At 41.2% G+C, this 23,681-nt stretch overlaps 1 protein-coding gene across 3 annotated transcripts in view; it reads left to right on the forward strand.

Moving 5' to 3' along the window:
- The window catches only part of LOC147313950 (unconventional myosin-Ic-like), a 61,939-nt gene that overhangs the window by 19,964 nt on the left and 18,294 nt on the right, over positions 1 to 23,681 (forward strand). For 2 of the 3 annotated variants that reach the window (XM_086260718.1, XM_086260720.1), the window contains 3 exons: positions 20,937 to 21,092; positions 21,682 to 21,797; positions 23,352 to 23,550. In XM_086260718.1, the coding sequence (XP_086116844.1) occupies positions 20,937 to 21,092; positions 21,682 to 21,797; positions 23,352 to 23,550 (471 nt within the window). Of the gene's footprint in view, positions 1 to 11,029; positions 11,233 to 20,936; positions 21,093 to 21,681; positions 21,798 to 23,351; positions 23,551 to 23,681 lie in introns of those variants that run through there. The other variant, XM_086260719.1, reaches the window with a different exon arrangement.

Raw genomic sequence — 23,681 nt, forward strand, 5'->3', positions numbered from 1 at the left:
GGTAGTAGTGGCTTAGATGAACAAACTGCCTCCCTCCATTCACACAGAAACCATCTCTGCAAAACTTGGCTGCCAGCTTAGCTCAGTCTAGGATTATGGCTTTGTGGAGGATGCTAGACAATCTAGGAAATGCCAGCATGACCAAAGTGCTGCTACAGTGGAAGTGTTGGGTGTGTATGTGTGTGAAGGGCAGGGAGTGTCCCGATATTTGGTGGGTGCAAACTGGCCTGCAGTTTTTATAAACCTAATTTGAAGCATGCGGCTCATCTTTTGTCACGTGGTTTCACACCTGATCTTACTGGCAACATCACACTTATGCTGTGCTATGGTCTAGTGCACATGGACACACACACACACCAACACACCCACTGTGGTGATTCACTTAACCCGGAGGAGTCAGGCCAGTGAGAGAGTCACATTAAGTAGGTGGCAGAGAGAGAGAAACAGGAAGTGTCTGAGTGTATCTGAACCCTGGGATTCCCCCTTGTGTTAATATCGTGTTAGGCCACCATAAACTGACAGACCACCGGTTATGTCAGAAAACAAACACACACACACACACACACACACACACACACACACACACACACACACACACACACACACAGTAGTTTAATGTCTTAATTCCTCTTTAGTACAACACTTTCACCATCTGTCACCAACTTCCTGTCTCTCTCGCTCGCTCTCTCTCTCTCTCTCTCTCTCTCTCTCTCTCTCTCTCATATATGCCCTCTCCTCTCCGTTTCCCGACTCTTGTTTGCCGCCCACTTGGCCTGCATTCTTTCACTCTGACATCAGGGCCGCCCAGCACTGCCATTTATTTTTTCTCTCCTTTTTTTTCTTTATTTTGTGTGTCTTACTCTGCTTGTTCTCTTGTCTCCTTTACTAGCCCTGGGTCCCTCACTACCATCCCTCCATCTTATGGAGCTGGAATAAAGAATTATAGTTGTATTTCTCGAGATAAGGTCTGAGATGACCTTATTAGAGAAATTTCCTCTGTGGCATCATAGAACTGAAATAGAACTGAAAAAAAGTCTGAAAGAGAGGGTTTAGTGCAGGTTGAAGTTTTGCTCTGTGATCACTTGAAGTTATTATTTGAAACTTTTTCCGTGTTTAATATAATCCATCCATCGTTCTAACTGTATGAGAGAAAGTGAGGAAATCCATCCACAGCATATATTTCTTAACTGAGTATCTAAAGGGACATACAGGCTGTTTGTGCTGTTGACCTGCTATTTATATTATATGAGAAATGGGAAGAATAATAAATGTTGGTGTTAAAATTGCCTCAAAGGCTGATGATTTTACATCATTATTCAGAATAGAAAGTGTAAATAGAGTATGACGTATGAAGAAGGTTTATGAGAAGTGGGAGGAAGTATGAAGGAGAGAGAGTGAAAGAGAGAAAGTGAAATGTTGAGAGCATGAGAGGGTAGTGGAATGACTGTCTAATGTTAGGATCTTGTTAGTATTGATGTCTTGGTTGGGCAGCAACACACAGATTTACAGAGACTTGAAGCAGGAATTTAATGGTCCAATGGAGCACAGGGAGCAGCTTTAGATTTTCTTTATGATTTGTAGCCAGTAAACCAGGGTCTGATCCTCCTCTGGCTTTTGACTCACACTCCTATTCACTCCACAGCAAAGGAAGTCCAAGAGTTCATGCAATATTTATTGTTCAAACTATTGTGATGACTTGTATTAGCACTGATTACACGAACAGCTTTGTTATGTTGGAAGAACTTGTGGAGGAAAACCAGGCCCGACTGAAAGCTACAGTCCACAGAAGGAGCCAGTGAATGGACTTGCTCTGTGTGCGCGGTGATTTTTAACGCCGAGGATGCACTGAAATAACACGTCTTTACACTTGGCTTTAGTAATGATAATTCTCTTCCCTACTTTTTCATCAGTACTTACACTGACAGCGCTTCCTTACATGTAATTTAAATCTGGAGGTAATTATAATGGACATGAGTGGGGAATTTATAAGGGCATACGGATTGTACATATAAAAGAACATTAATGTAGAGTGCGTGTTTCAGTCGCATCCATTTGTTTTATTTCTTTATCTTGTCTCAGTTCAAGCTTTAATGGTCTGTTTCGTAACCCTTATCGTTCAGGCCCAGTCTAATCTTTCTGGCACTAAAGCTGGTTTTGGTTTATGGTGCTATTTCACAGCAAGGGCCAATCCCAAGCTGTTTTGCTGATCTAGTCACGTAATATATATCAACATGTCCAATGCCTGAGATGTGTCATTATGATGAAACTTTTAGAGCACAGGCTGAAATTGAACTATGCAACCTTTTCATCAAGGGTGTGCTCATCATGATGCAACGGTGGGGCGCTGATAAAGAAATGATCCTGAAAGCTTGGGAGGAATCTTAAAACTGTGACAATCATTATGATCTCACCGAAGCTGATACTACAGATTTGAAGTGCTCAGTTATATTTACTGTATGTCAAAACACTTCTTGGTTTGTTATTCACAACGACTTTAGATTCTTAGACAGCAGGATGCGTGCTTGCTTGCACACCATCTGCATCCTTTATGTGCACTATGCAAACAACGTAAAACGCAAGAAACACTGGCCAAAACTCCACAGGCAAGCTTTAAATAAACAAATGAAGTGTGATTGTGTGTGATAGATGCTTGAATCTGTGGAGTGTCATTGATTTTCTATGGTCTCTGGATGTCACGTTGCTTCCAGTCCACAGCTTTACTCTGTGGAGTTCAATGAAGTTGTCTTTATGTAAAATTACATGAGAGCAAGTGTTACATTTGTACTAAAAAAATAATGTTGGTCTGCTATAGCCATTGACTGTATATAAAAGATGGACACAGCCTCTGGAAGAGCCTTAAACCTGCATTCTTTCTAATCTCCAAGACGGGGGAAGCTCTGATTGTAAAATGAAGACAAACTGTAATGAAGTCAGTTTATACTTATCATTTATAACCCCACTAAACACTATCTTCAATTCTTTTTAATACAGTATATTGCTGACTTAATTATGGTGACAATACAAGACAAATGGATGATAAAGCCAGATAGCCAGGCGTGGGCCACGGCTATCTTATGATTACCAGGGCACTACTTTATGTGTGCAGTGTCCTCAGCTCGGTGAAGTCCATTTCCGATTCATGCAATCTGCCTTCAAATGAACAAGATGCCCCAAATTTTGAACTTGAGGTTTCCAGACAGAAATGACAACTTTGTCCATCTGCAATGTCTTTTTTTTTTTTTTTTTTTTTTTTTTTTTTAGAGATATTAATACTTTTTTTTGGAAACCTTGTATTGGAACTTGGCCAGCTGTCATCAGCTCCATACCTCTCCTTTTCACACACATACACAGTGGCAACAACAGACTGAGGCAGGAGGGGACAGAAACTAGTGTGACCATAACTTCCTGCAAAATGCTGCAGAGGCTTTCACACTGCACTGACGTGGAATAAGAGCCATAATCAGATTAAAAACTGTAGACGTTATCTTGGTTTAATTATCACTTTCTCTTCACCATATTTCTCCTTTTATATTATCTAGCATCAAAACATGATTAGGCTTATGATTGGCTGAACACAGTGTGCATATTTGGCATATATATATATATATATATATATATATATATATATATATAAAAAAAACACCCAGCACGCCCCTGCGGGCGGTTTATCCTTCAAGCTCGGGTCCTCTACCAGAGGCCTGGGAGCTTGAGGGTCCTGCGCAGTATCTTAGCTGTTCCCAGGACTGCGCTCTTCTGGACAGAGATTTCCGATGTTGTTCCCGGGATCTGCTGGAGCCACTCGCCTAGCTTGGGAGTCACCGCACCTAGTGCTCCGATTACCACGGGGACCACCGTTACCTTCACCCTCCACATCCTCTTGAGCTCTTCTCTGAGCCCTTGGTATTTCTCCAGCTTCTCGTGTTCCTTCTTCCTGATATTGCTGTCATTCGGAACCGCTACATCGATCACTATGGCCGCCTTCTTCTGTTTGTCTACCACCACTATGTCCGGTTGGTTAGCCACCACCATTTTGTCCGTCTGTATCTGGAAGTCCCACAGGATCTTAGCTCGGTCATTCTCCACCACCCTTGGGGGCATCTCCCATTTTGACCTCGGGACTTCCAGGTTGTACTCAGCACAGATGTTCCTGTACACTATGCCGGCCACTTGGTTATGGCGTTCCATGTATGCCTTGCCTGCTAGCATCTTGCACCCTGCTGTTATGTGCTGGATTGTCTCTGGGGCATCTTTACACAGCCTGCACCTGGGGTCTTGCCTGGTGTGATAGACCCCAGCCTCTATGGATCTTGTGGTCAGAGCTTGTTCTTGTGCTGCCATGATTAGTGCCTCTGTGCTGTCTTTCAGTCCAGCTTTGTCCAGCCACTGGTAGGATTTCTGGATATCAGCCACCTCCTCTATCTGCCGGTGGTACATACCGTGCAGGGGCCTGTCCTTCCATGATGGTTCCTCGTCTCCCTCCTCTTTCTTGGGTTTCTGCTGCCTGAGGTATTCACTGAGCACTCGGTCAGTTGGGGCCATCTTCCCAATGTATTCTTGGATGTTCCTTGTCTCAAACTTTGAAGAGGAAGTGAGAGAGGGAAAAGAATTTGATTGGGGGGTGGGTGAGAGAGAGAGGGTAATTGAGGGGAAAGTCAAGTTCCCATTTCTGGTTTCCCACGGAGTCGAGCTCACACGCATTTCCCTGAAAGCAGTCGGTGGGATTTCAGTTGTTTTTAAACTCTTTCGGTCTAAACAACACCATGTGCAATATTCCCCTAGCAATAAGAAAGAAAATCCCCACAGATAAATACATGCTTTTATTGAATAACCCTGTAATGATTAACTGTAACCGGTGACATGAGAGCTGGACGGTATGACTACAGTGCTGTAAAGTAAAAAAATATCAAATGATGGCCTTATGCTATATGCTGGTGGCAATTACAGTTGTGATGGGCACAGAGGCTGTAACTGAGTAGCCCAATAGCAGGTATAACACACTGTTTGTATTGTCTCCATGGCTTTATGTTCTTCATAGTGCTTTTATACCACATCATTTATAGCTCCAGAGCCATAAAGGACAGCCTGGATATGGTGGTGATGTAGTGAGAGCAGGATGCTATTGTCAGGCAGTACGTCCCATCTGCTGCACTGATAACATTCTGTGAAGTGCATATTTTTGTCCCCGGCTTTTGGTGTTTACGAATCCTCCGCCGGGCCATGCAGGGTCCACTTAACTAGAACTTCAAGTGAAGTGGGGAAAATGGTTTGGATGGTGAAGAGTTAAATGTGTGACAGCTGAGCAAGACACTGGTGGTGAGATACAGCCCCTCCTCCTTCCAGCTCCTTCTAAATATGCTGCCTCAGCATGAGCCTGCAGAAGCACACACACACAAGCAGAGGCGCACACCTCTACTCTCCCAGCACTTGCCAAAAGAAAATGTGAACCACAAACATTAGAGCTTAGGAGTAAGATGAGTAAATCCATCCAGATATTTGGCATCTTCTGTCACATCGGTGCCTGTGTCCTGCCGACTGTCTGCTGTGTTCTTACACTAGTAAGAGAGCGAAGGACCACGTCTGGAAAACATTACTCAGATTCCTGCAGTACAGGCTTTGATTATACTGGCAATGAAGCAAGAGGGAGGGGGAGAGTGAGAGAGGCATCAGATGAAGTGTGCATTGTGTAATTTCTGACACAGACACTACTACCTAAGCATTTGTTTAAAGCCTGCATTTGCAGAGAACCTACTAGTTGAATGTAAATTAAATGGAGGTGACCAGTAGAGGGCGGTCTGAAAGACAGCAAGTATATGCAAGAAGTATTCTGTTTTTTCTACTTTTATCACTGGAGTACTCTTTGATAAGACATGCTGGTTAGACCCCTCACGCTACCAATCACTTAACAGTTTTTTATATATATATATATATATATATATATATAAATTAGTGCTGTCAATAGATTAAAAAAAATTAACTAACTAATCTCACAATTTTCTGTTATTAATTGCGATTAATCTCAATTACTTTATTAATAGCCTGGCTCCAATTACATTTTTTTATTCTTTATATTTTAAGTAATTATCGTTGTTCACCGAAGTCCAGTGGTCTCCGGTGAGAGCGACATTCCTTACTTGCACAAGCTTGCTGGACTGCTGAGCCCTCTGGTCCCCATACAAAGTGTGCAGTCTCGACACAATGGTTCCTCATCTCCTGATGCAGCACGAATGACTTCTCTCAGTCCATCATCTTCTACTATGCTAACTGGTCGGCAGTTTTTAGCTATCCAAACAACCAAGGAATTGGTTACCTTTTCTCTCACATTTTTTGTTATTCGTCCACAAGCACCATACTCCTGAAGCGTAGACTGGCGAGGTCCCGTAGAGGTGGATTCAGTTGGGTGTTTTGCTCTCAGGTGATACGCCAGTGATGAACTGCTTCTGTGGTACTTGAATTCAGCGTTGCAAATTGTGCATCTTACTCTCGTTTTGTCCAACAAGCCATCAGGCAACTTCTTAAAGAGAAACTTTCCACCCAAAAGTCCGCCCTCGTCCATGCTTGCGTGTGTTAGCTAGTGTTAGCTAGATAGTAGCATGGTGTCACTTCTTCTTCTTCTAATCATTTCTGTCAGGCCAAACGCCAGCATAGCACACTGTTGCCCCCTCCTCCAGAGGTGCTCATGAATTTAAAGGTCTTAGATTACAGGAAATTAATAAAAAAACAAAATCAGCGTTAAATTTTTTTTAATGCATTAAACATTTCGCGTTGATCTTAACAATTAACGCGATAATTTTGACAGCACTAAAATATATATATATATTTATTTATTTATTTATTAGGGGTGCAATGATACACAAAATTCACGGTTCGGTTCGATACTTTGGTGTCACGGTTCAATATTTTTTCGATACAAAAAAAATGTTCATGCCTTTTTAATTTGTCATTTATTAAAATTATAAATATATATTTTAACTCAAAAGTACAGTTTTTAAATTTAACCCTAACCCTTGTGCGTGTTTTTTATTTTGACAGCGAATGCGCACCTGCGGACCACTTATGTGCAGCCCTGGTTATTTAGCTCGTCATATTGCAGCCACAGAAATTCTTTTGTCCATGAAACCATAAAGCTGCACTTTCTTTTTGCCTTATAGTCTGATTTGTCATAACTTCTCCGTTTTGAGGTAAGCTTTTCTTTGGCTGTCACTTCTTCACCCTGACCTGTCTTATTTGGCTCAGCAGAACTAAAATATATATCTGTCTGTGAAGGTTCTCAGTCATCCAGGTCATCGTAGTCAAATATAAATCCTGCTGCTTTTACACACGCACTCACATAAGCTCAGCGATTCTCTGCGCGATCAACATGTCTTAAACATCTCACATGTTTAAGCTGCGGGAGATTTCACTTGTCATGTTTGCATAGTAAGCTAACAATTAATAAGACGATGTCAGAGGAATTGGTGCGCAAATTATCATCACTCACAGATCAGTGCTGTCGCTCTCTATACACAGTTAGCGCGATTGCAAAGTGAAAGCAAAAAAACAAGCGCAAATTCAAACGCGATTGCAATATGTCACATATTGACAGTGGCTCACCGATGCCAATGACATAATTACCCAGCTACATTTCCGAAAGAATGCAAAAGCATTGACGTATATTTTTCCTTCCTACGATAGGCCGACGGGCAGGGCAGAGATAGATTTTGGTAGCCCGACTGAAAAAATCGCTAGCCCCAGGACGTCGGGCTAGCGATATTGCGAGCCCTGTATCTGATTGAGGAATCACTCATCTTTGGAAAAGAGAGTTTATTACAGAGAAATGTCTCTTTCCAAAATAAAAGCTATACTATCCGCTTCTTCTGGGCTATATTCTCAGCAGCATATTAAACATATCAGGTCCCCAAAAGGAGAATCATGTCGGCGTAAATGTGCAGTCATATTCGTTGTGTTCCCACTAGTGCTTTCAGGTTAACCTCGTTAAAATGACCTTAACGTCACAACACGGCAAATTAGGGCTGCTCAATTAATCGAATTTTAATCACGATTACGATCTGGGCTTTCAATGATCATTAAAAATGAGTGAGCCGATTATTAGCCCCTCCCTCGTTTATCCGCGACACCTTAAAGGCCGGTCCGTAAAAATATTGTCGGGCATAAACCGTCTGTGGCGCAAAAGAGGTTGGAGACCGCTGATTAAGAGGACCCGAGGGAAGCTCGGAAAGCTAAGCAGAAGTTATTTGGAGAGGAGAGTGACTGCTGTTGGTTGAAAAGAGAGGTAAAAAAAAAAAAAACTTCAGTGGTGTTGCACACAATTTTATATTATTTTTTAAAGTCATTGTTAACCCTTTAAAGCCGGTCAGAGCAGCACGCTCCGTTTTGTGTAACTATTTTTAAATCCCTGTAGAACCTGGACTGTGTAAGCTAGCGCAATAAACCGGAGGAATTGTACTTACATCTGATGCCATCAGCTTGTCCTCGGTCACGGTTTCCTTCCACATAAAGCTTTGCAAAAATTGCATAAAAAGCGCTTGCAGGAACAAAAACATAATATTCCAGAAACACGCTTCGCCGATCAGCTGTTCGTAACACTTCCCACAGTGAAACAGACGTCAGCGCGAACTATCACATGTCCGCCATTTCCTGGCCGAAACCGGAAGTGACTTCATTTTCGCGGAAATGTAGTTTTTTACTTGTAAGATAAGATAAGATAGAACTTTATTAATCCCTCGGGTGGGTTCCTCTGGGAAATTCGATGCCTTAAAAGCCTATACTGGTCATGTTTGACTTTTCTGAATAGTTTCTGGGATGCTTGGAACTCGAATTGCACTGCTGGAAATAGTTTATTTTGATGCACATGCTGTTTTCTTTGCAAATTTGCATCACAGGATTGTTTTTTCGTTTTTCCTGCAATATATAAAAATTGGTGTATCTCCAAAATAAAACTATGAACACACTCAAAATAAATTTCCTGTTGTTGTAAACTATTTTTTGCAACTTTTTTGTATTTAAAGTTTTGAGGGATAAACCTCTTAAATTTCTCCAAGTAATATATGTAAAAAAACAAACAAAAACGATTTTCAATTTTTTTTTGTAGTTTATTGCACTTTTTTGCAATTAATGTAGTTATTATGGACTTAATGCATACATATTATTAAAATATGGGCTATAACAGTTGTATAGCAACTTGAAATGCTCCCATAAATGGCACTACAACATGTAAAAAAAATAATATAAGCTCTGGCGGACTTGGTTCTATAGTAGGTCTTAAAGGGTTAAATAAATATTGTCAAATAATCGAGATCTCAATTTCAGTGAAAATAATCGTGATTATCATTTTTGCCATAATCGAGCAGCCCTACGGCAAATCTCCGTTAACGAGCTAGCCCTGATAGCCCCGTGCATGGGGCTGGACGGCCAACACGTTAACGAGCTAACTGCGCTAACACACTAGCTCCCACCCATGTAATTGAGCATTGCGTGGCACATCCAACATACTGTTTTACTTTAGTCCATGACGCGCTTACCTTCAGGGTCATACGTCACATGAAAACCAAAATAATTCCAAACGCCAGATCTGAATGAGGGTGGGGGAGGTTCAATTTGCCATGTTGCAAGGAGAGCTTAACTTCTGTCTTGCTAGCTTGCCCTGCGCTCTTCCTTCTGACTATGTTGTCTGTGTGGAGCGCTCAGTGGATCTGCGCTCGACAGTGCAGCCTAGGCGGAGTAGTCGAACGCAGATTCACTGAGCGCTCCACACAGACAGCATCGTCAGAAGGAAAGTTGATAAAATAAATTACAAATGTTGTATTGTTCGATACATATGCGTACTGAACCGAAAGCACTGTATCGAACGGTTCAATATCGATACGAATATCATTGCACCCCTAATATATATATATATAAAATATAATGTGTCAAGGGATTTGTTCTGCAAACATGTAATTGTTTTTTTTTAAATAACAGATTGCAGACCTCGGTTCTTCAGCACTGTGTGCAGCAGAGGAGCATACAGCTGAGCCGACTGTGTTGGAGAGTCATTAGGACCGCCATCATTTTTTTTCTTTACGTTATAACTCTAACATACTGTGGGGACATAAATGTATATACAAACAGGGATTTTTTTACTTTGGGAAAATCAGTATCGGCCTCAAAAATTCTGTATCTGTTAGGCTGTAATTGAAAACTCACATCTTTTTTGACCTTCAAACTGTCCAGTATTCGTTTCTGAGTCCAGTGAGTGCAGTGGAAACTTGTTCTCAGCAACACACGCCTGCTGCTTGTAACGTGTCAGTTGTTGTTAGTGTTAACAAGCAGATGCATTAAACTGCTGAGGCCTTTGATCTGTAGGTGTGTGTATGTGTGTATACACACACACACCTACACAAACACACAGCTCTGGTCTGAAGTAATCACCCAGCCTATAATGACATTGGGCTAATGATGGTAAGTGTGTGTGTGTGTGTGTGTGTGTGTGTGTGTGTCAGCTTGATGCAGTGGGGGTCAGGAGCCATATTTCTGGCAGTCTGTCTGGTTTCCATTCCGGCCTGTAAATCTGAGAGTGGAGGACAGCAGGAAGTGAAGGATGAGAAAAGATGGGAGGAGGGGGAAGGAATAGGAAGCTCAACTAGATAATTATTTATGGGCAGTTACTACTAAAGAGTTTACAGTATTTTGCTCTGATGCACACAAACACTTCTTACCCATTTGGCAGCAGGACACATTTTTCCTTTCGGATCCTTTTTTCTCTCCAGGGGTGGTTCGGGCCAGGTGTGTGTGTGTGTGTGTGTGTGTGTGTGTGTGGGGGCTCTCTTGTTTTTAATGGAGAAAGACCAAACAAGTAATAGTATGTAGTGGATTACAGAGAAAGTGACCGGGACAAAAAAGTACATAGAGAGGGAGCAAATGTGGGGTGTTGTGTGTCACCCAGCACAGAGACTGTTTCTTCTGAAGGGGAGGGGGGAGAAGAAAAGTGTACAAATGAGTGGCGAGTGAGAGAGGACAGAATGAGGTGTGCGTCAAGCGTGTGCGAGCAGCAGTAAGAGGAGAAGCTATGGCAGCTGGCTCTCAGAATGGAGGGGAGAGCTTCTAAAAACAAACTCTCAGCTAAATAGTAGTTGTGACGCGGCGCTGGAGCCCACATTCGTATTGGAGTGGTGAGAAAAAGGATTGCGGAGGGGGGGGACACCCTGTCCACAACCAGTCGAGAGCAGTGCAGGAGCAATGAAGTACAGACCTCTGGTAAGGGACACATCCTTCATCCTGAAAAAAGTTCTCTGAAAATGTTTTGTTTTGTTTTGTCTTGCCTGAGAAGTGGCGATGTTTTGACATGTAGATCTGCATTAAAGGCTGTTAGATTTCATTGTGGTCAGATGAAGTTAGTGTGGAAGTTTTTGGGGACTAGCTTTGGCTTGGGTAATAGTGTGAACTAGGGCTGCCACAAACGATTATTTTGATAGTCGACTAGTCACCGATTATTTTTGCGATTAGTCGACTAATCAGATCATCATCCATTGGACGTAAAACTACAGCTTATTGCACCAGCAGCATCTGCTCTTATATAACTATCATTAGCTTACAGCTTTAAGTGTTTAAGGTCTGTGCTAACTAAAAATAAAGACAAGATGATAGTTTATTAAATTTTAATGAAATTTGCAGATTGTTTCGGTGAAGTTTAATAAACTCCTTGCTATCTAAAATATAACAGGACACTGGAGTATATTCTGGAGCATCTCACACTTCTGATAATCAGTTGTCTGCTTGACGTTTATTCAGCTGTGTAAAAACTATAACTTTAATCTCAGACAAACTGATTTACTCAGGAACAAATAAAATACTAAAAAAAAAGCCAAACAATAACATTTTAAGTTATCTAAGTGACTCATATATATTTAACCTGAGTAGCGAAAGACGGTGGTGGGTTTGAAAACGATTTGCGGGGAGTCCGGTGTTCTCACAGCGCTAGTGAGCCTAGCCCCTGGCTCGCTAACGAGCTAGTGGGTAACAGATGTCTCCGAAAACGTCGGAGCGCTTTTGAAAATATGTGGTGTCCTGATAAACTGAGCAGATATTTGAGGTTTACACAGCTACATTCTCGCCTGAAAATATGTTAAACGTTTATTTTGTGACCCAGAAAGAATAATAAGAGTAACATTAAAACTAACTAGCTGCCGCCATTGTTGGAAACTGCGCTGGGCCGCGCTATGAATTCTGGGACACAGCTGCTTCTTCTTCTTCTTCTTCTTCGGGGTTTAACGGTAGCTGACATCCTTGTACATGCAATGCTGCCATCTTCTGTTTCAGTCCGTTATTACACTCTTAAATCCTGCCACTTATTCCTGCGTCTTTTGTGATCTTACAAAGCTTCAAACGACGCGTCGACTATTAAATCAGTCGTCGACGATTTTGATAATCGACGTAATCGTGACTAGTCGACAAATCGTGGCAGCCCTAGTGTGAACTTGAAGGACACAGGTGAGAGCGAAATCCCTCAGCAATGAGGTAGGACAGTTCTTTTGCAGACTTCATGCTCTCTCTGTTTCTCCTCGTTGATCTGCATCCTCTCACATCTCAACTCTGTATTTGTCATATCCACGTCAGGTCTATTTGATATCGGTAAAGGTGTGTCCTTAGCATTGTTTGTGTGTTTGCACTGCCCCAGGGCGAGGCTCTCGCATGGTGGTGTTGTGTGGCCGGGTGGCATTCTTTTGCTTCATTGAAACTATGAGGTAACATGTTAATGAATGACGCTGAAGTACCTTGTCTGTACAATGTGGTGGATCTTCTCTGAGTTATAGAATGAGCTGACACTAAGTTTTTAAGGGAACTGCTGTATTTAGGCATATACCTCTATAAAGATTTGTGCATTTCTCCAGCCTTCTCTGTTATAGCACCGTGTGTACAATTAGATGTCAGGATAGTGCAATGCACTCAGAGATTCCTGACACAATCATTGTTGCCTGCAGTGCATCTGATCTTAGTTCAAGAAATGGTTTATGTAGGACTGGTCTCACTTGCTTCAGAAAGATTCTGAATTGCAAATCTAATGGCTTAAAACCTGAGCTGTTTCTCAATGGAGGATCGCTGTAATATAGTAAGTTAGAATTACCTCATTGTCATACACTGACTGACCGATGGGTTGTAAATCATGACAAAAGGAACTTTAACCTCCTAGGACCTGGCGTCCACATATGTGGACATTTTGGGTTATTTAGACCAAAATACTCAATTTTGCTCTACAAGGGCCTGATATCCACTTACGAGGACATTATACTGCTACTGTTCTATCGAAATCTTAAACAAATATGCTCATATGTGGCTCTCATTTTTCTTAGAAACAAAAATTAGGTAAAAAAAAAATAAATCTGGTAATTCTTTATTTTTACATTCATTAGGTCCCAATCAGCCCAAATATCAAAGATAAATTAAAAATGCATGCCATGGAAGAGTTCGGGTCTTAGGAGGTTAAAGTTGATATGCAGAGTTTCAGGGTTAACCTCCAAGCAGGAGAGGACCGTATGTGCCTAGTTTAATTTACAGAGGAAGAATCAGGAACCCAAATGAATTAATGTGAGAGGTCTTGTGTAATTAGTTTTGGGTATTTGAGTTTCTTCTTTGGATATGACATGAGAACATATGCTTTCTTTAACTCTACATGAAACACAAACTTCAACTTTAATTTTTTAGCAGTGCTGCACAGCAGTACTGCAGCCTACACAGGAATAAGTTTGTAACTTGGTCACAAAATGGTAGAAAATGGAGAATTAAGTGGAAAATGTTGTCCTTACACTGGGTCTCTGCCTGCTCCGGAAAGATCAAAGGTCATGGAGAGCTGTGGAAAGCCATAACTGGAGCTAATAGTAATGGGTTTGGAAGATGTGACATGAGTATGACAGAAAGTGTTATGCAGAGTAGCAAAGAAAAAAATGCTCTGGACTTGTGCTTTGGCCCACATATCATCAGGTGGGCAGCTTCATTTTAGCAACCTGCAGTAGACTGTCACTAGCCTGCTACACCTGTCTGACTGCTCTCTGATCTCACTCACTGTCTCTTAAATGGAAATTTAAAAAAGAGCCCTGACAAGCCTGCAGGCGTCACCATGGTGATAGCAATCAAAACTTTAATAAGCTTGGAGCCTTTACAGGTGAGCAGTGGGGAAATGTTGTTTTGAGTTTTACCTGCACAGGCTTGTGTTGACACAGGGTCTACCTCACCTCCCCTTGGTTTATATCCACATCTTCAAATTACAGTGAAAGAATAAGCCTGAAAAATGTACCTGTGTTTTAATTTCATTCTTACGATCTGTTGGCTAGTGCAGTGGAAAGTCCTCTCGCTCTTATTTTGAAAGTTCAGTTAGTCCCATCCCTTTCCGTCTCTTATTTTACCTACAAGCTGGCTCATTGGTCTGGTTGATACTGTGACGGTACTCTGCCAGTTATCCCAAAAAACTTGCCACCTTTGACACAAAGGTGAATGAGTACTTCTTCACTTCATGCCCCTCGTGTTTCCAGCAGCAAGTGCAGAGCAGATAAGGACAGATGGGCTATGTGTGCCAGAAAGCTGATTCATACTGTAAAAATGTAGGAAAGGGCAAAATAAACTGTGTGTAGCAAACTCCATCAGAACCACACCGAGCCTCACTCATTTGGTTGTCATTGTAGAACTTTCGACAAATCATGTAAAACACAAGTCGGATGTTTTTTTACTCTAACAGAAGTGACGGCTACACTCCTCTATTATCCCTTTCTTCTTTTTGCATATTTAACCTGAATCTTTTGCATGTGAAAATATTCGACTCCATTTGGCTTAAGTGTTTTGATCCTGATTTGTTTAGTAGCTCTGTGAATGAAAAACATTAGAAAGACATCACACGCATACCTTTAACACGTGTCGGTGAGGAATGGTGTAGTTATTCTGTTTTACATGTAAAAGCTATTTTTGCATGTAAGTGATGTCATCTAATATAAGAAATAAGGCATGTTCTTGCAAAATGAAAACTTTACATTTTGTCTTAATTCAAATCTTTAAGGGGTTGCTCCACTGAAACCTACTCAAGTAGTCCAGTTTACTCATCTCAGCTTGACAAAACACTGTTTCCAAATGTATTAAAGTATTAATTTTGAATGAAAGAGGCCATTTGAGTGCATTATGGGAATGTAGGCTTATGAATTTGACCCTGAATTGTTACCAAAGAAGTGTGGCTCTGGGCCTCTGCTGCTTGGATTTGGCCATTCTGTTCGACACCTGCGTTACTCAAACAGTGGAAGGTTCCTTTTAATTGAGTCATCCAGAATTTTTTTTGTTTGTTTTGTTTATGACAGTCCACACACATCATAGACTGTATATAAAAGATGGGTGTAGCCAATATGGTTTTACCCATTTGTTTCCTTATCATGCCTTTTGCAGCTACATTAGCTTATTGGTTTGTATTTAAGCCTGAAGTGACCATATTGGGACAACAGGGTGGAGCTTTGTCCTGTCAGATAATACCAGCAAGCTTGGTTAGAAAGGTGCATCCATTCAATGCAAAGACACAAACACGTCTTTACACCACTCGCTTATTTGGAAGGTGTTGCCACTGTGGATATACCTGCATATTGAGTTTGGCACAGATTGTTTTTACAACAGATGACTTTCCTGCCACAACCCTCAGATATACCAATTTGTGCCAAGTGACCTAGAAACTAGAAAAGTAGAGCATAAACTGGTAGGTGAACTGGGATTCAAATTAAGAGGTCCAAGCAGCTATGGCCCGGAACATTAAACTGTACCTGTATCAATATGGATGGCTTTAAAAATATACTTGTAGGTAGATTACCTTAAATCAAGTAAGTGGTGCACATGCTATGTGTAGTAATAATAGCAAAAGTTTAATAGTTCAAGAAATATATTAATAGATAGCATTAATGTCAGTCTGTTTATGGAAACTCACTAACAGGTGAATACTTGAAATGTCAGTGTCATTGTGGGGTGGTGCTGGAGTAAGAGTAACAGGATCACAAAAGGAAAATGTATCATCAGAAAGTATTAAGTGTCTATACCAAACGTCCAATAGATATTCAGATAATGAAGTCTGCACCGAAGCAGTGGACCAGCCAACCAGCAGTGCCAAACAACCAGAGGTGCACCATCTTGGCAGAGTGGTGCACCTCTCCAGGTTCCCTCCTGCTAACCTGGCTCCAGGCTACCTTGTTTTGCAGCAAAGGCTCTGGAAAACATGACGACATGTAGGAACTGGGTTGGCACGTAGTTGGTGTGTTCCTGAGACCGGGTGGAGGTCCGGTGTGGAGCATTACCCGGCAGCAGGAAAGCCAAACAGTGAATGAAGCGTTGCGAAACAATGAAGTAATGGAGAGAGAGGACGGGAGACCAAAACAAGGACAGAAAGTGAATGAGAGGTGACAATGTATAGAGGAAGAAGAGGAGGGGAGAGGTGAGGAAATAAGGCTCTGGTTTCTGTCCCAGGCATCACAATTATTGGACGCTGTTGTAATGAAACATGGCTCCTTTAATGTAAATGAATGTCAGTACTGCTGCTCTTAACAGTGATTTAAGCCATTCCCACATGGAATATTCCCCTGTGTTTGGTCTGAACACCCGCTGCCTGCTGAGTCTTTCCCAGGAAAAATCCTCCAAGCAGGAAGTTTGTCTCCAGCTGTAGTAACAGCAGTGTGTTTGGATGAAGAAAACTAAGAAGTTAATTGTTCATCATAACAGCAATCAGACAGTTTTATTTTTTACCAGAAAACCCAAACTGAGAACTCAAAGTACCACGCTTATTTGACGTTACAGGTGGGAAGTGCAGCATAAAACAACTCAGCAATGACTGACAACAGAGAATGCCACAGTATATATGCACACTCACACACTCCCAGCTGCAGTTTCTTTGTTTTTTGAACACATGTGTCAAACAATAGGTCACCAGAGCTCAGGGATGTATAGGTTCCAGTTACCACACTCACAAGGTCACATATGTACACATGGTTGTGTCAATAAATCACAATGATACCCAGAGGTGTAGGCCGGAGTCACATGACCTGTCCTGGAATCATGAATTCTTGATCCATTAATGGACTTTACCTTCTGCAAAGAAAATTAAAGTGTTGTGTAAATCAGATCAAATGGATGCACTTTGTCATATTGGCAAGCACAAGTAAAGTCGCAGGACACCATCACATTCAGACATGAGAAAAGTGCGTAAGGTTTAACTTTGCTCAGTTTAGACGATCCACTATATTTAACTTGTTCCTTTTTAATATCCTTAATTAAGTGAAGCACCACTGCACTTTATCCTCACAGCCTTTCACAAAGTCTACGAGGCAGGCCGTTATAGCCGATTCACTTCCACAAATCCTGAGTGTACCATTACTATTGGATAATATAGCCAGACCTGCTCTGATGTTTGCCTGTATGGGTGTGTCCTAATATCTAAGGTCCTGCTCTTCTGTACAGATGTTTCTACTCAACAATTAGGCCGGAGAGGGGAGCTCCAGGGCCATATAGCCTTTTTGGTTTGCAGCTTGTGTGTGTGTGTGTGTGTGTGTGTGTGTGTGTACACTCCTGCTTTGTGGAGACGAGGATATTTTTGGCGATTTGGCCTTTAACTTTCACTTTTGTTTGATGATCACCTTTTTTGTGTTTCTTTTCTTTCAAAGTTGATAGAAGCTTGCCCGTCTCCTTTAGTTTAATAATTATTAAGAAAAACTATTTTGTTAAATCCCCGTGGACATTTTAGGGCAAGTAACTCCCACTATCAAATTAATAAAAGCATCACGTTCACTTTAGCGTTTGTGTCTTTGTGTCTCACTATAGTAAATGCAGCTTTAAGGCAAATCAAACCTCAAGAGTGGAGAAAAGATGCTGACAGAACAACAACAGTGAGGGAAATATTCAAATGAAAATGGATGTGTTTAAGCATGTAGGAAGGGAAGGAAAAGAGATACATATCCAATTTAGAGATATTTGTTAACTGCCATGTATAACATGATTAGATTACGTGTACTACATTGCTTTTCCATAAGCGTCAAGTTTCACCTCTCAAGTTTTGACTCAAAATTAGACTTCAAAATGAAGACCAGTTAGTCTAACAGCAAGACATCTTAGATCATAACAAACATTAAAATCCCAAATCAAGACCAACCAGTCCTAAGTTTATTCTCAACTTAAGGGGCAGAGTCAAATCCTACCCCAACCAACAGGTTTCAAGTTAAAGAGCATACACATAACGGGCAATGCTCGCTAATGTTATTAATTTATAGAAACCTGCGTAGTGCTACTTTTGTGTTTACAGACTTGGAACAAGGTCCACACCAGCATCCCATGACTGAAGCTCCTGGGACATTACCACTCTGCTTTGAAAGCAGGGATCAAACATATTAATGCATACTTGTGTGAAATTCAAACTCTGTGTGCGTGTGTGCTGCAGTGATTTAATGGGTTGTTGAAATGTGTGGAATTTCAGGGAGGATTGCTAACTTTCCCTCACAGTTTAAATGGAGTGATGGAGAAGGACTGGAGTCATAACCTCGCATTTCTCATCTCCTCTCTCCTCGTTTTGTTTCTCTCCTCTGTGTTTTTCCCTCTGGTCTCACCTAGCACTAATTAATATATCCTCTCCTCCCTCCACCCTCAGCTTCCCTATCTGTCTCCAGTTCTTCTTTGTGATCTCCTGGGGGCTGAAGACTGCTGTGCTACATAACACAACAACAACACCTGCTGTACTGTGTGTGTGTGTGTGTGTGTGTGTGTGTGTGTTCTCTCATTGCGTTTGCACTGGCCACCTTTGCCTCTGCCCTAAGAAAGAAGTTATTCAGAGTTTGCTTCAGTCCGACTCCGTAAACATGGATCTCAGTAACTTTCGCAATCTTATGCGCAAAACTCAAACATCTATTTTAGAAAATGGCTTCCTGGTCAAAGGCGTTGATGAACTTAAACATGTAAGTGTTCAATTTAAATTCAGGTCTGACTCTTAAGTTAGCCTCCGTGTTTTTGAATATGTGAAACCTGGGTGTGACTTTGCCCACTTTGGTTAGAGTGATAACTTTGTACAGCCCTGCTCCTGGCGTTCTCTCTAATTCTTTAGGGGTAGTTGAAGCTCTTTGAAGCTTTTCTACAGGAAGTTCTGGATGATGTACAAGCAGACACTTGGTTGTGTTTTGCAGCATGTGTTGGAATAAATTGGAGGTCTGTGAGTGGCTTGTAAACTTCAAACAGTGTTTCTCAGCATCGGCCTGAATGTTTTCTGCTGTAGGCTTCAAGCTGTGAGGGGGGCTTGGGATTTTCTCCTAGAGGTTGTAATGGTTAGAATTCTGCACCTGTTTCCACATGTTTGCTGCTCTTTATGTTGTATTATTATTATTATTATTATTATTATGTTTTTAAACATAATTTTTGACTGTTTCACAAAAAAAACCCGTATATTTAGACGTCACACTTAAAAACTGATTCACTTGATTTTGATTTTACTTTTTGTGGAATAAACAATAAATCAATCATAAAATAGCTGTTAGATTAAGGATTAATTGACATAATAACTCCTTCGTTTGTTTTGGAGAGCTAATCAGAGACCAGAAATGTCAGAGACTGCAGTACTGCAATCTTTTTTTTTTTTTTATTACCTCTGCCATGGAGGTCCTTTTTTTGTTTGTGTTTTCTTGAGTGTCATTTTGTCTGTAAACACCATAGCTTGAAAAGTTGTGAATAAAACTTTTTATGGGTGGAGAGTTGGGTCGTGTTAACAATCCATTAAAATTTAGCTTGCATCCACCAACTTGCATCCACTAGGTCAACCTAATAACAAAAGGCCTTATAACTTAGAAACTGATTCTTACAACTGTGCTGTGTAAGGTATAGAAGGTACTGTATAAAGATTTAAAATGTCTTGTTATATTCTCCTGGAAGATCAATAGATTAAGGTCTACGTGACAGTAATGCTATATAGAGATACTTATTATTTGGATAACAGGATTAACTTGTGTTTAAAAACATCTTACTTGATATTCATTACTAAACATTGAAACTAATGTGATAAACTCTGACCTGATTGTTACACATGTGGTATAGCCATACTCAGAATGATGTCGGGTATATTAAAATGGGCAAATAATGAAAGCCCACACTTGTTTTTACTGCACTGCAGATTTCTTAAAGTACCTTTTAAAAAGTACAAAAGTCAATATATAGAAAATGCGATACTCTCCACTTCAAAGTAAATCGTTGCCCAGAGAGTGAGCTGGCTCGGTGAAGGTGTGCGCTCTCCCAGTGCTTCTTGTTTTGTTTTATTTTTTTAGATCTGCACAGTAACCTGGAACATCTCATTTTGAGATTCAAGTGGGAGTGTTAGCAGGACTTGTAATCTGCTGTCAATATAGAGAAAATGTGGAAGTTAATAACTATTTAAAATGTGTCATAAAACTGAATTTGAACAAAATTCATACCAGCAAATCAGACCTTTTAGAAATATGACAAATTGTTAGTGGATCTCTAATAATAAGCAGTGAGCTATAAATATCTGTTGAATGTGAGTAAGATTAGCCAGCACACCACAGAAGGCCAAGCCCCGTTGTACAAGGAAAACATCAAAGACTACTGAATGAAGAGTTTTATTTGCTTCAGTAAATGGAGCCACAATGAGTGGCTTCAAGGCCAGCCAGCATGCTGCAGTATTCGGCACTTCCATAAAACAAACACAATCTTTTGGATGCAACACGTTTGAGTTTCAGGAGGAATGTCATTGTGTCTTGGTGCTGCTCTACCTCGTGTTTTTGGTTGCTGCTTCCCTTCAGTCATCTCAGTCCTCCCCTAATGAAGATGGATCATGCTTGCGTGCTGTAGAGTTTCTGTTTCTCCTTGCGTGGGACTGGCAGATTGTGGTTTATAAAGTGTTACTCTGTTTCGGTATGTTCATTCACTAACCACACCTCCTCCCTTTTTCTCTGCTCCTGTAGGTGGTGGCTAGTGACGGGGTGCGGGCTATGATGGAGTCGGCCCTGACAGCCAGAGACCGGGTGGGCGTGCAGGACTTTGTCCTGCTGGAGAACTACACCAGTGAGGCAGCCTTCATAGAGAACCTACGCAAACGCTTCAAAGAGAACCTTATCTATGTGAGTGGGCGTGGGGACATGGACATGTGTACTGCTATCATAAAGATAGTGACCTGTGTCCCAGCACTCTTCATAAGGATTTATTTTACATTTTTAAATTATGAGTTCCTGTAATATATTACTTATTTAAATATTTATTCTAAGCCTGATGTAACTGTGTGAAAATGACCTCACTGCTGTCAAACAGAGCAGTGAGCCATGAGCCTTGTTTCTCTTTTGTGTGGACCTCTGAGGTTTGTTTGTTTTTCTTTTTCTTTTTCTTTTTCGTTTTTCTTTTTTTTCTTTTTTAAAGCAGTATTATGTTGCACTTGGAAGAGGACAGACCTCTGAATGATGCAGAGATTATTTATTTTTACCTCTGTCCACAAGCCGGCAAAGGAAAAATAATGTTGGGCATTGAGTTCTGAATTAAAAGCTCACAGCATGCTTGCCCAGGGTAAGACATGCAGTTAAGATGTCCATGTGTCCCTGATAAAGCTATGGTGTGATTCTCATCACACAATACACACTCAGGATCCTACTAACAAAGTGGTAGTAGTAAAAGTCCATCATTTTCATGTAATGTGACCTCACGTTTCCTTTTCCTTAGACATACATTGGTTCAGTGCTGGTGTCGGTTAACCCCTACAAAGACCTGGAGATCTATACCAAGAACCACATGGAGCGATACCGTGGGGTCAACTTCTACGAGGTCTCACCACACATGTAAGTAATGTCAGCGTCGGTCGATCTGACAGTGCACAGCTCAGACTGATTCAGCATGGGCTGGGTCTGAAGACTGCATTTGAGGTGCAATGTTGCATCCAAACTTTCATGGGTGCATTTTAGGCAGTCGGGGAGAAACGTGATGTTAGCTTACGACCTCCTCATTTTGAAACCTCAGGACCATAGTATTCAGTCTTCAATGGTAGTCACACTGTTGGAGGGCTACAGACTGAAATCAGAAAGCTTCCAGAAGTAGCACCCTTGTTCTTTGACTGCAGTTTTGTTGATAGTGACTGTACCATGGTTTGTTGTTGGCTTTGTTGTTTCAACTATTATGACATGGACGGTGCTGTCGGAATGAGGTGTTAACTTTATGACTGACTCTTAAGTAGCCCACGGCCTACCATCATAACAAATAGTGTTTTGCTCATCTTTGCTCCTGTGATGTGAAAGGCCTATGTTTGTGTGCCTGTCTGTAAATCCTGGATTATATAAATAATATCTTTGAGTGAAAGCTTGGGGGGAGGATTCCGTGCTGTTAGGTGAATCACATTTCTGAAACACTGACTGCACCATTCATGGTGGACAGTATGTTTACTGTGGTCATGTTTTTGCTCCTACAGCCTAAAAGAGGGAATTTGTTGAAGCTTCGTGAGGTTTTTTCCTGTCGATGACATAACGGCGTTCCAAATATTGCCGCAGAGCATGTGGGAATATTTTCTCTAAGTGCCAATCTTGCAGAGTCAACTAGCTTATAATGCTATGAAAGCCTGTCTGTCCTTGTATGAGTTAAAGTTTGTTTGAAAGGTTGCCACAGAAATGGTCAGAGAAACAATGCCGAGCATTATAAAGGCTCCCAGTGGCATCATCGAAACATTTGGCGAGCTTTCTCTCTCTGCTGTAACCACTGCTAGTTTTTTCTTTTTTCTCCCAACTCTCTCACCTTAAACACTCGAGCATGTGGGTAAATGTTTTCTCGGCCCCTGAGTGGAAAGAAAGATGTGCTTTGGCAAAGAGTTGTGGAAAGAAAAGTAAGCAAATGATGGTACCAGAGAGAGGGAATTCCTCTGACCTGAAGCTGACCTCTACAGTATAACTCAACGTATGCATACAAAATGATGTAGCTAGTGTCACGGGGCTGTTTTCTTAATATTTCCAAATAAGCTGAAACAACATGGCAGTGGTGATAGCAGCACAGGGCTGACAGGCTATACTGTAAGTGAAACAGGCTGTTTTCCACTCTGGCCTTTCTGCTTCACACGGGTAGTCTTCTATCTTTCCATGCTCACATGCCATGAGGCGCTGTCATATGTCACATTCCTAACGCAAGTTTTCCAAGTTATCCCAGCACAGCATTTTTTTTTCATCATCATGACTGAACAGTAATCATGTGTTTAATTTTATTTGCATTTCACCTCTTGATCTGCCCTCTTTTTTTTTTTCTTTTTTTTTAAAGAGTAAAATCGTCTTTAAAAATATTTATCATTGGTAATCATAACTATTGAAACTGTAATTTACAGTCATGATGAATTTATTTCTGCTCCACTCCTCCAGCTATGCAGTGGCAGACAACTCATACCGCTCCATGAGGACGGAGGGGAAGGACCAGTGCATTCTGATCTCAGGGGAGAGCGGTGCCGGGAAGACTGAGGCGTCCAAGAAGATCCTGCAGTACTATGCTGTCACCTGTCCAGCCAGCGAGCAGGTGCAGACGGTGAAGGACCGCCTGCTGCAGTCCAATCCTGTGCTCGAGGTGAGACATTGTGCCATTTTGGCTAAAAATAATGGCCAAAAATATTTTTTCTTAATTTTGAATAACTTAATTAATGATGGTGTGTTTAGATAAAAGCCTTTATTTTGGAGGATGAAGGCAGTCCACAAGCA

This window comes from Aulonocara sp. 'chitande type north' Nkhata Bay, linkage group LG14, assembly GCF_057382095.1.
Source record: "Aulonocara sp. 'chitande type north' Nkhata Bay isolate Kocher_YH1m ecotype deep benthic linkage group LG14, A_spYH_male_GT1.1, whole genome shotgun sequence".
In the NCBI taxonomy this organism is placed as follows: Eukaryota; Metazoa; Chordata; class Actinopteri; order Cichliformes; family Cichlidae; genus Aulonocara; species Aulonocara sp. 'chitande type north' Nkhata Bay.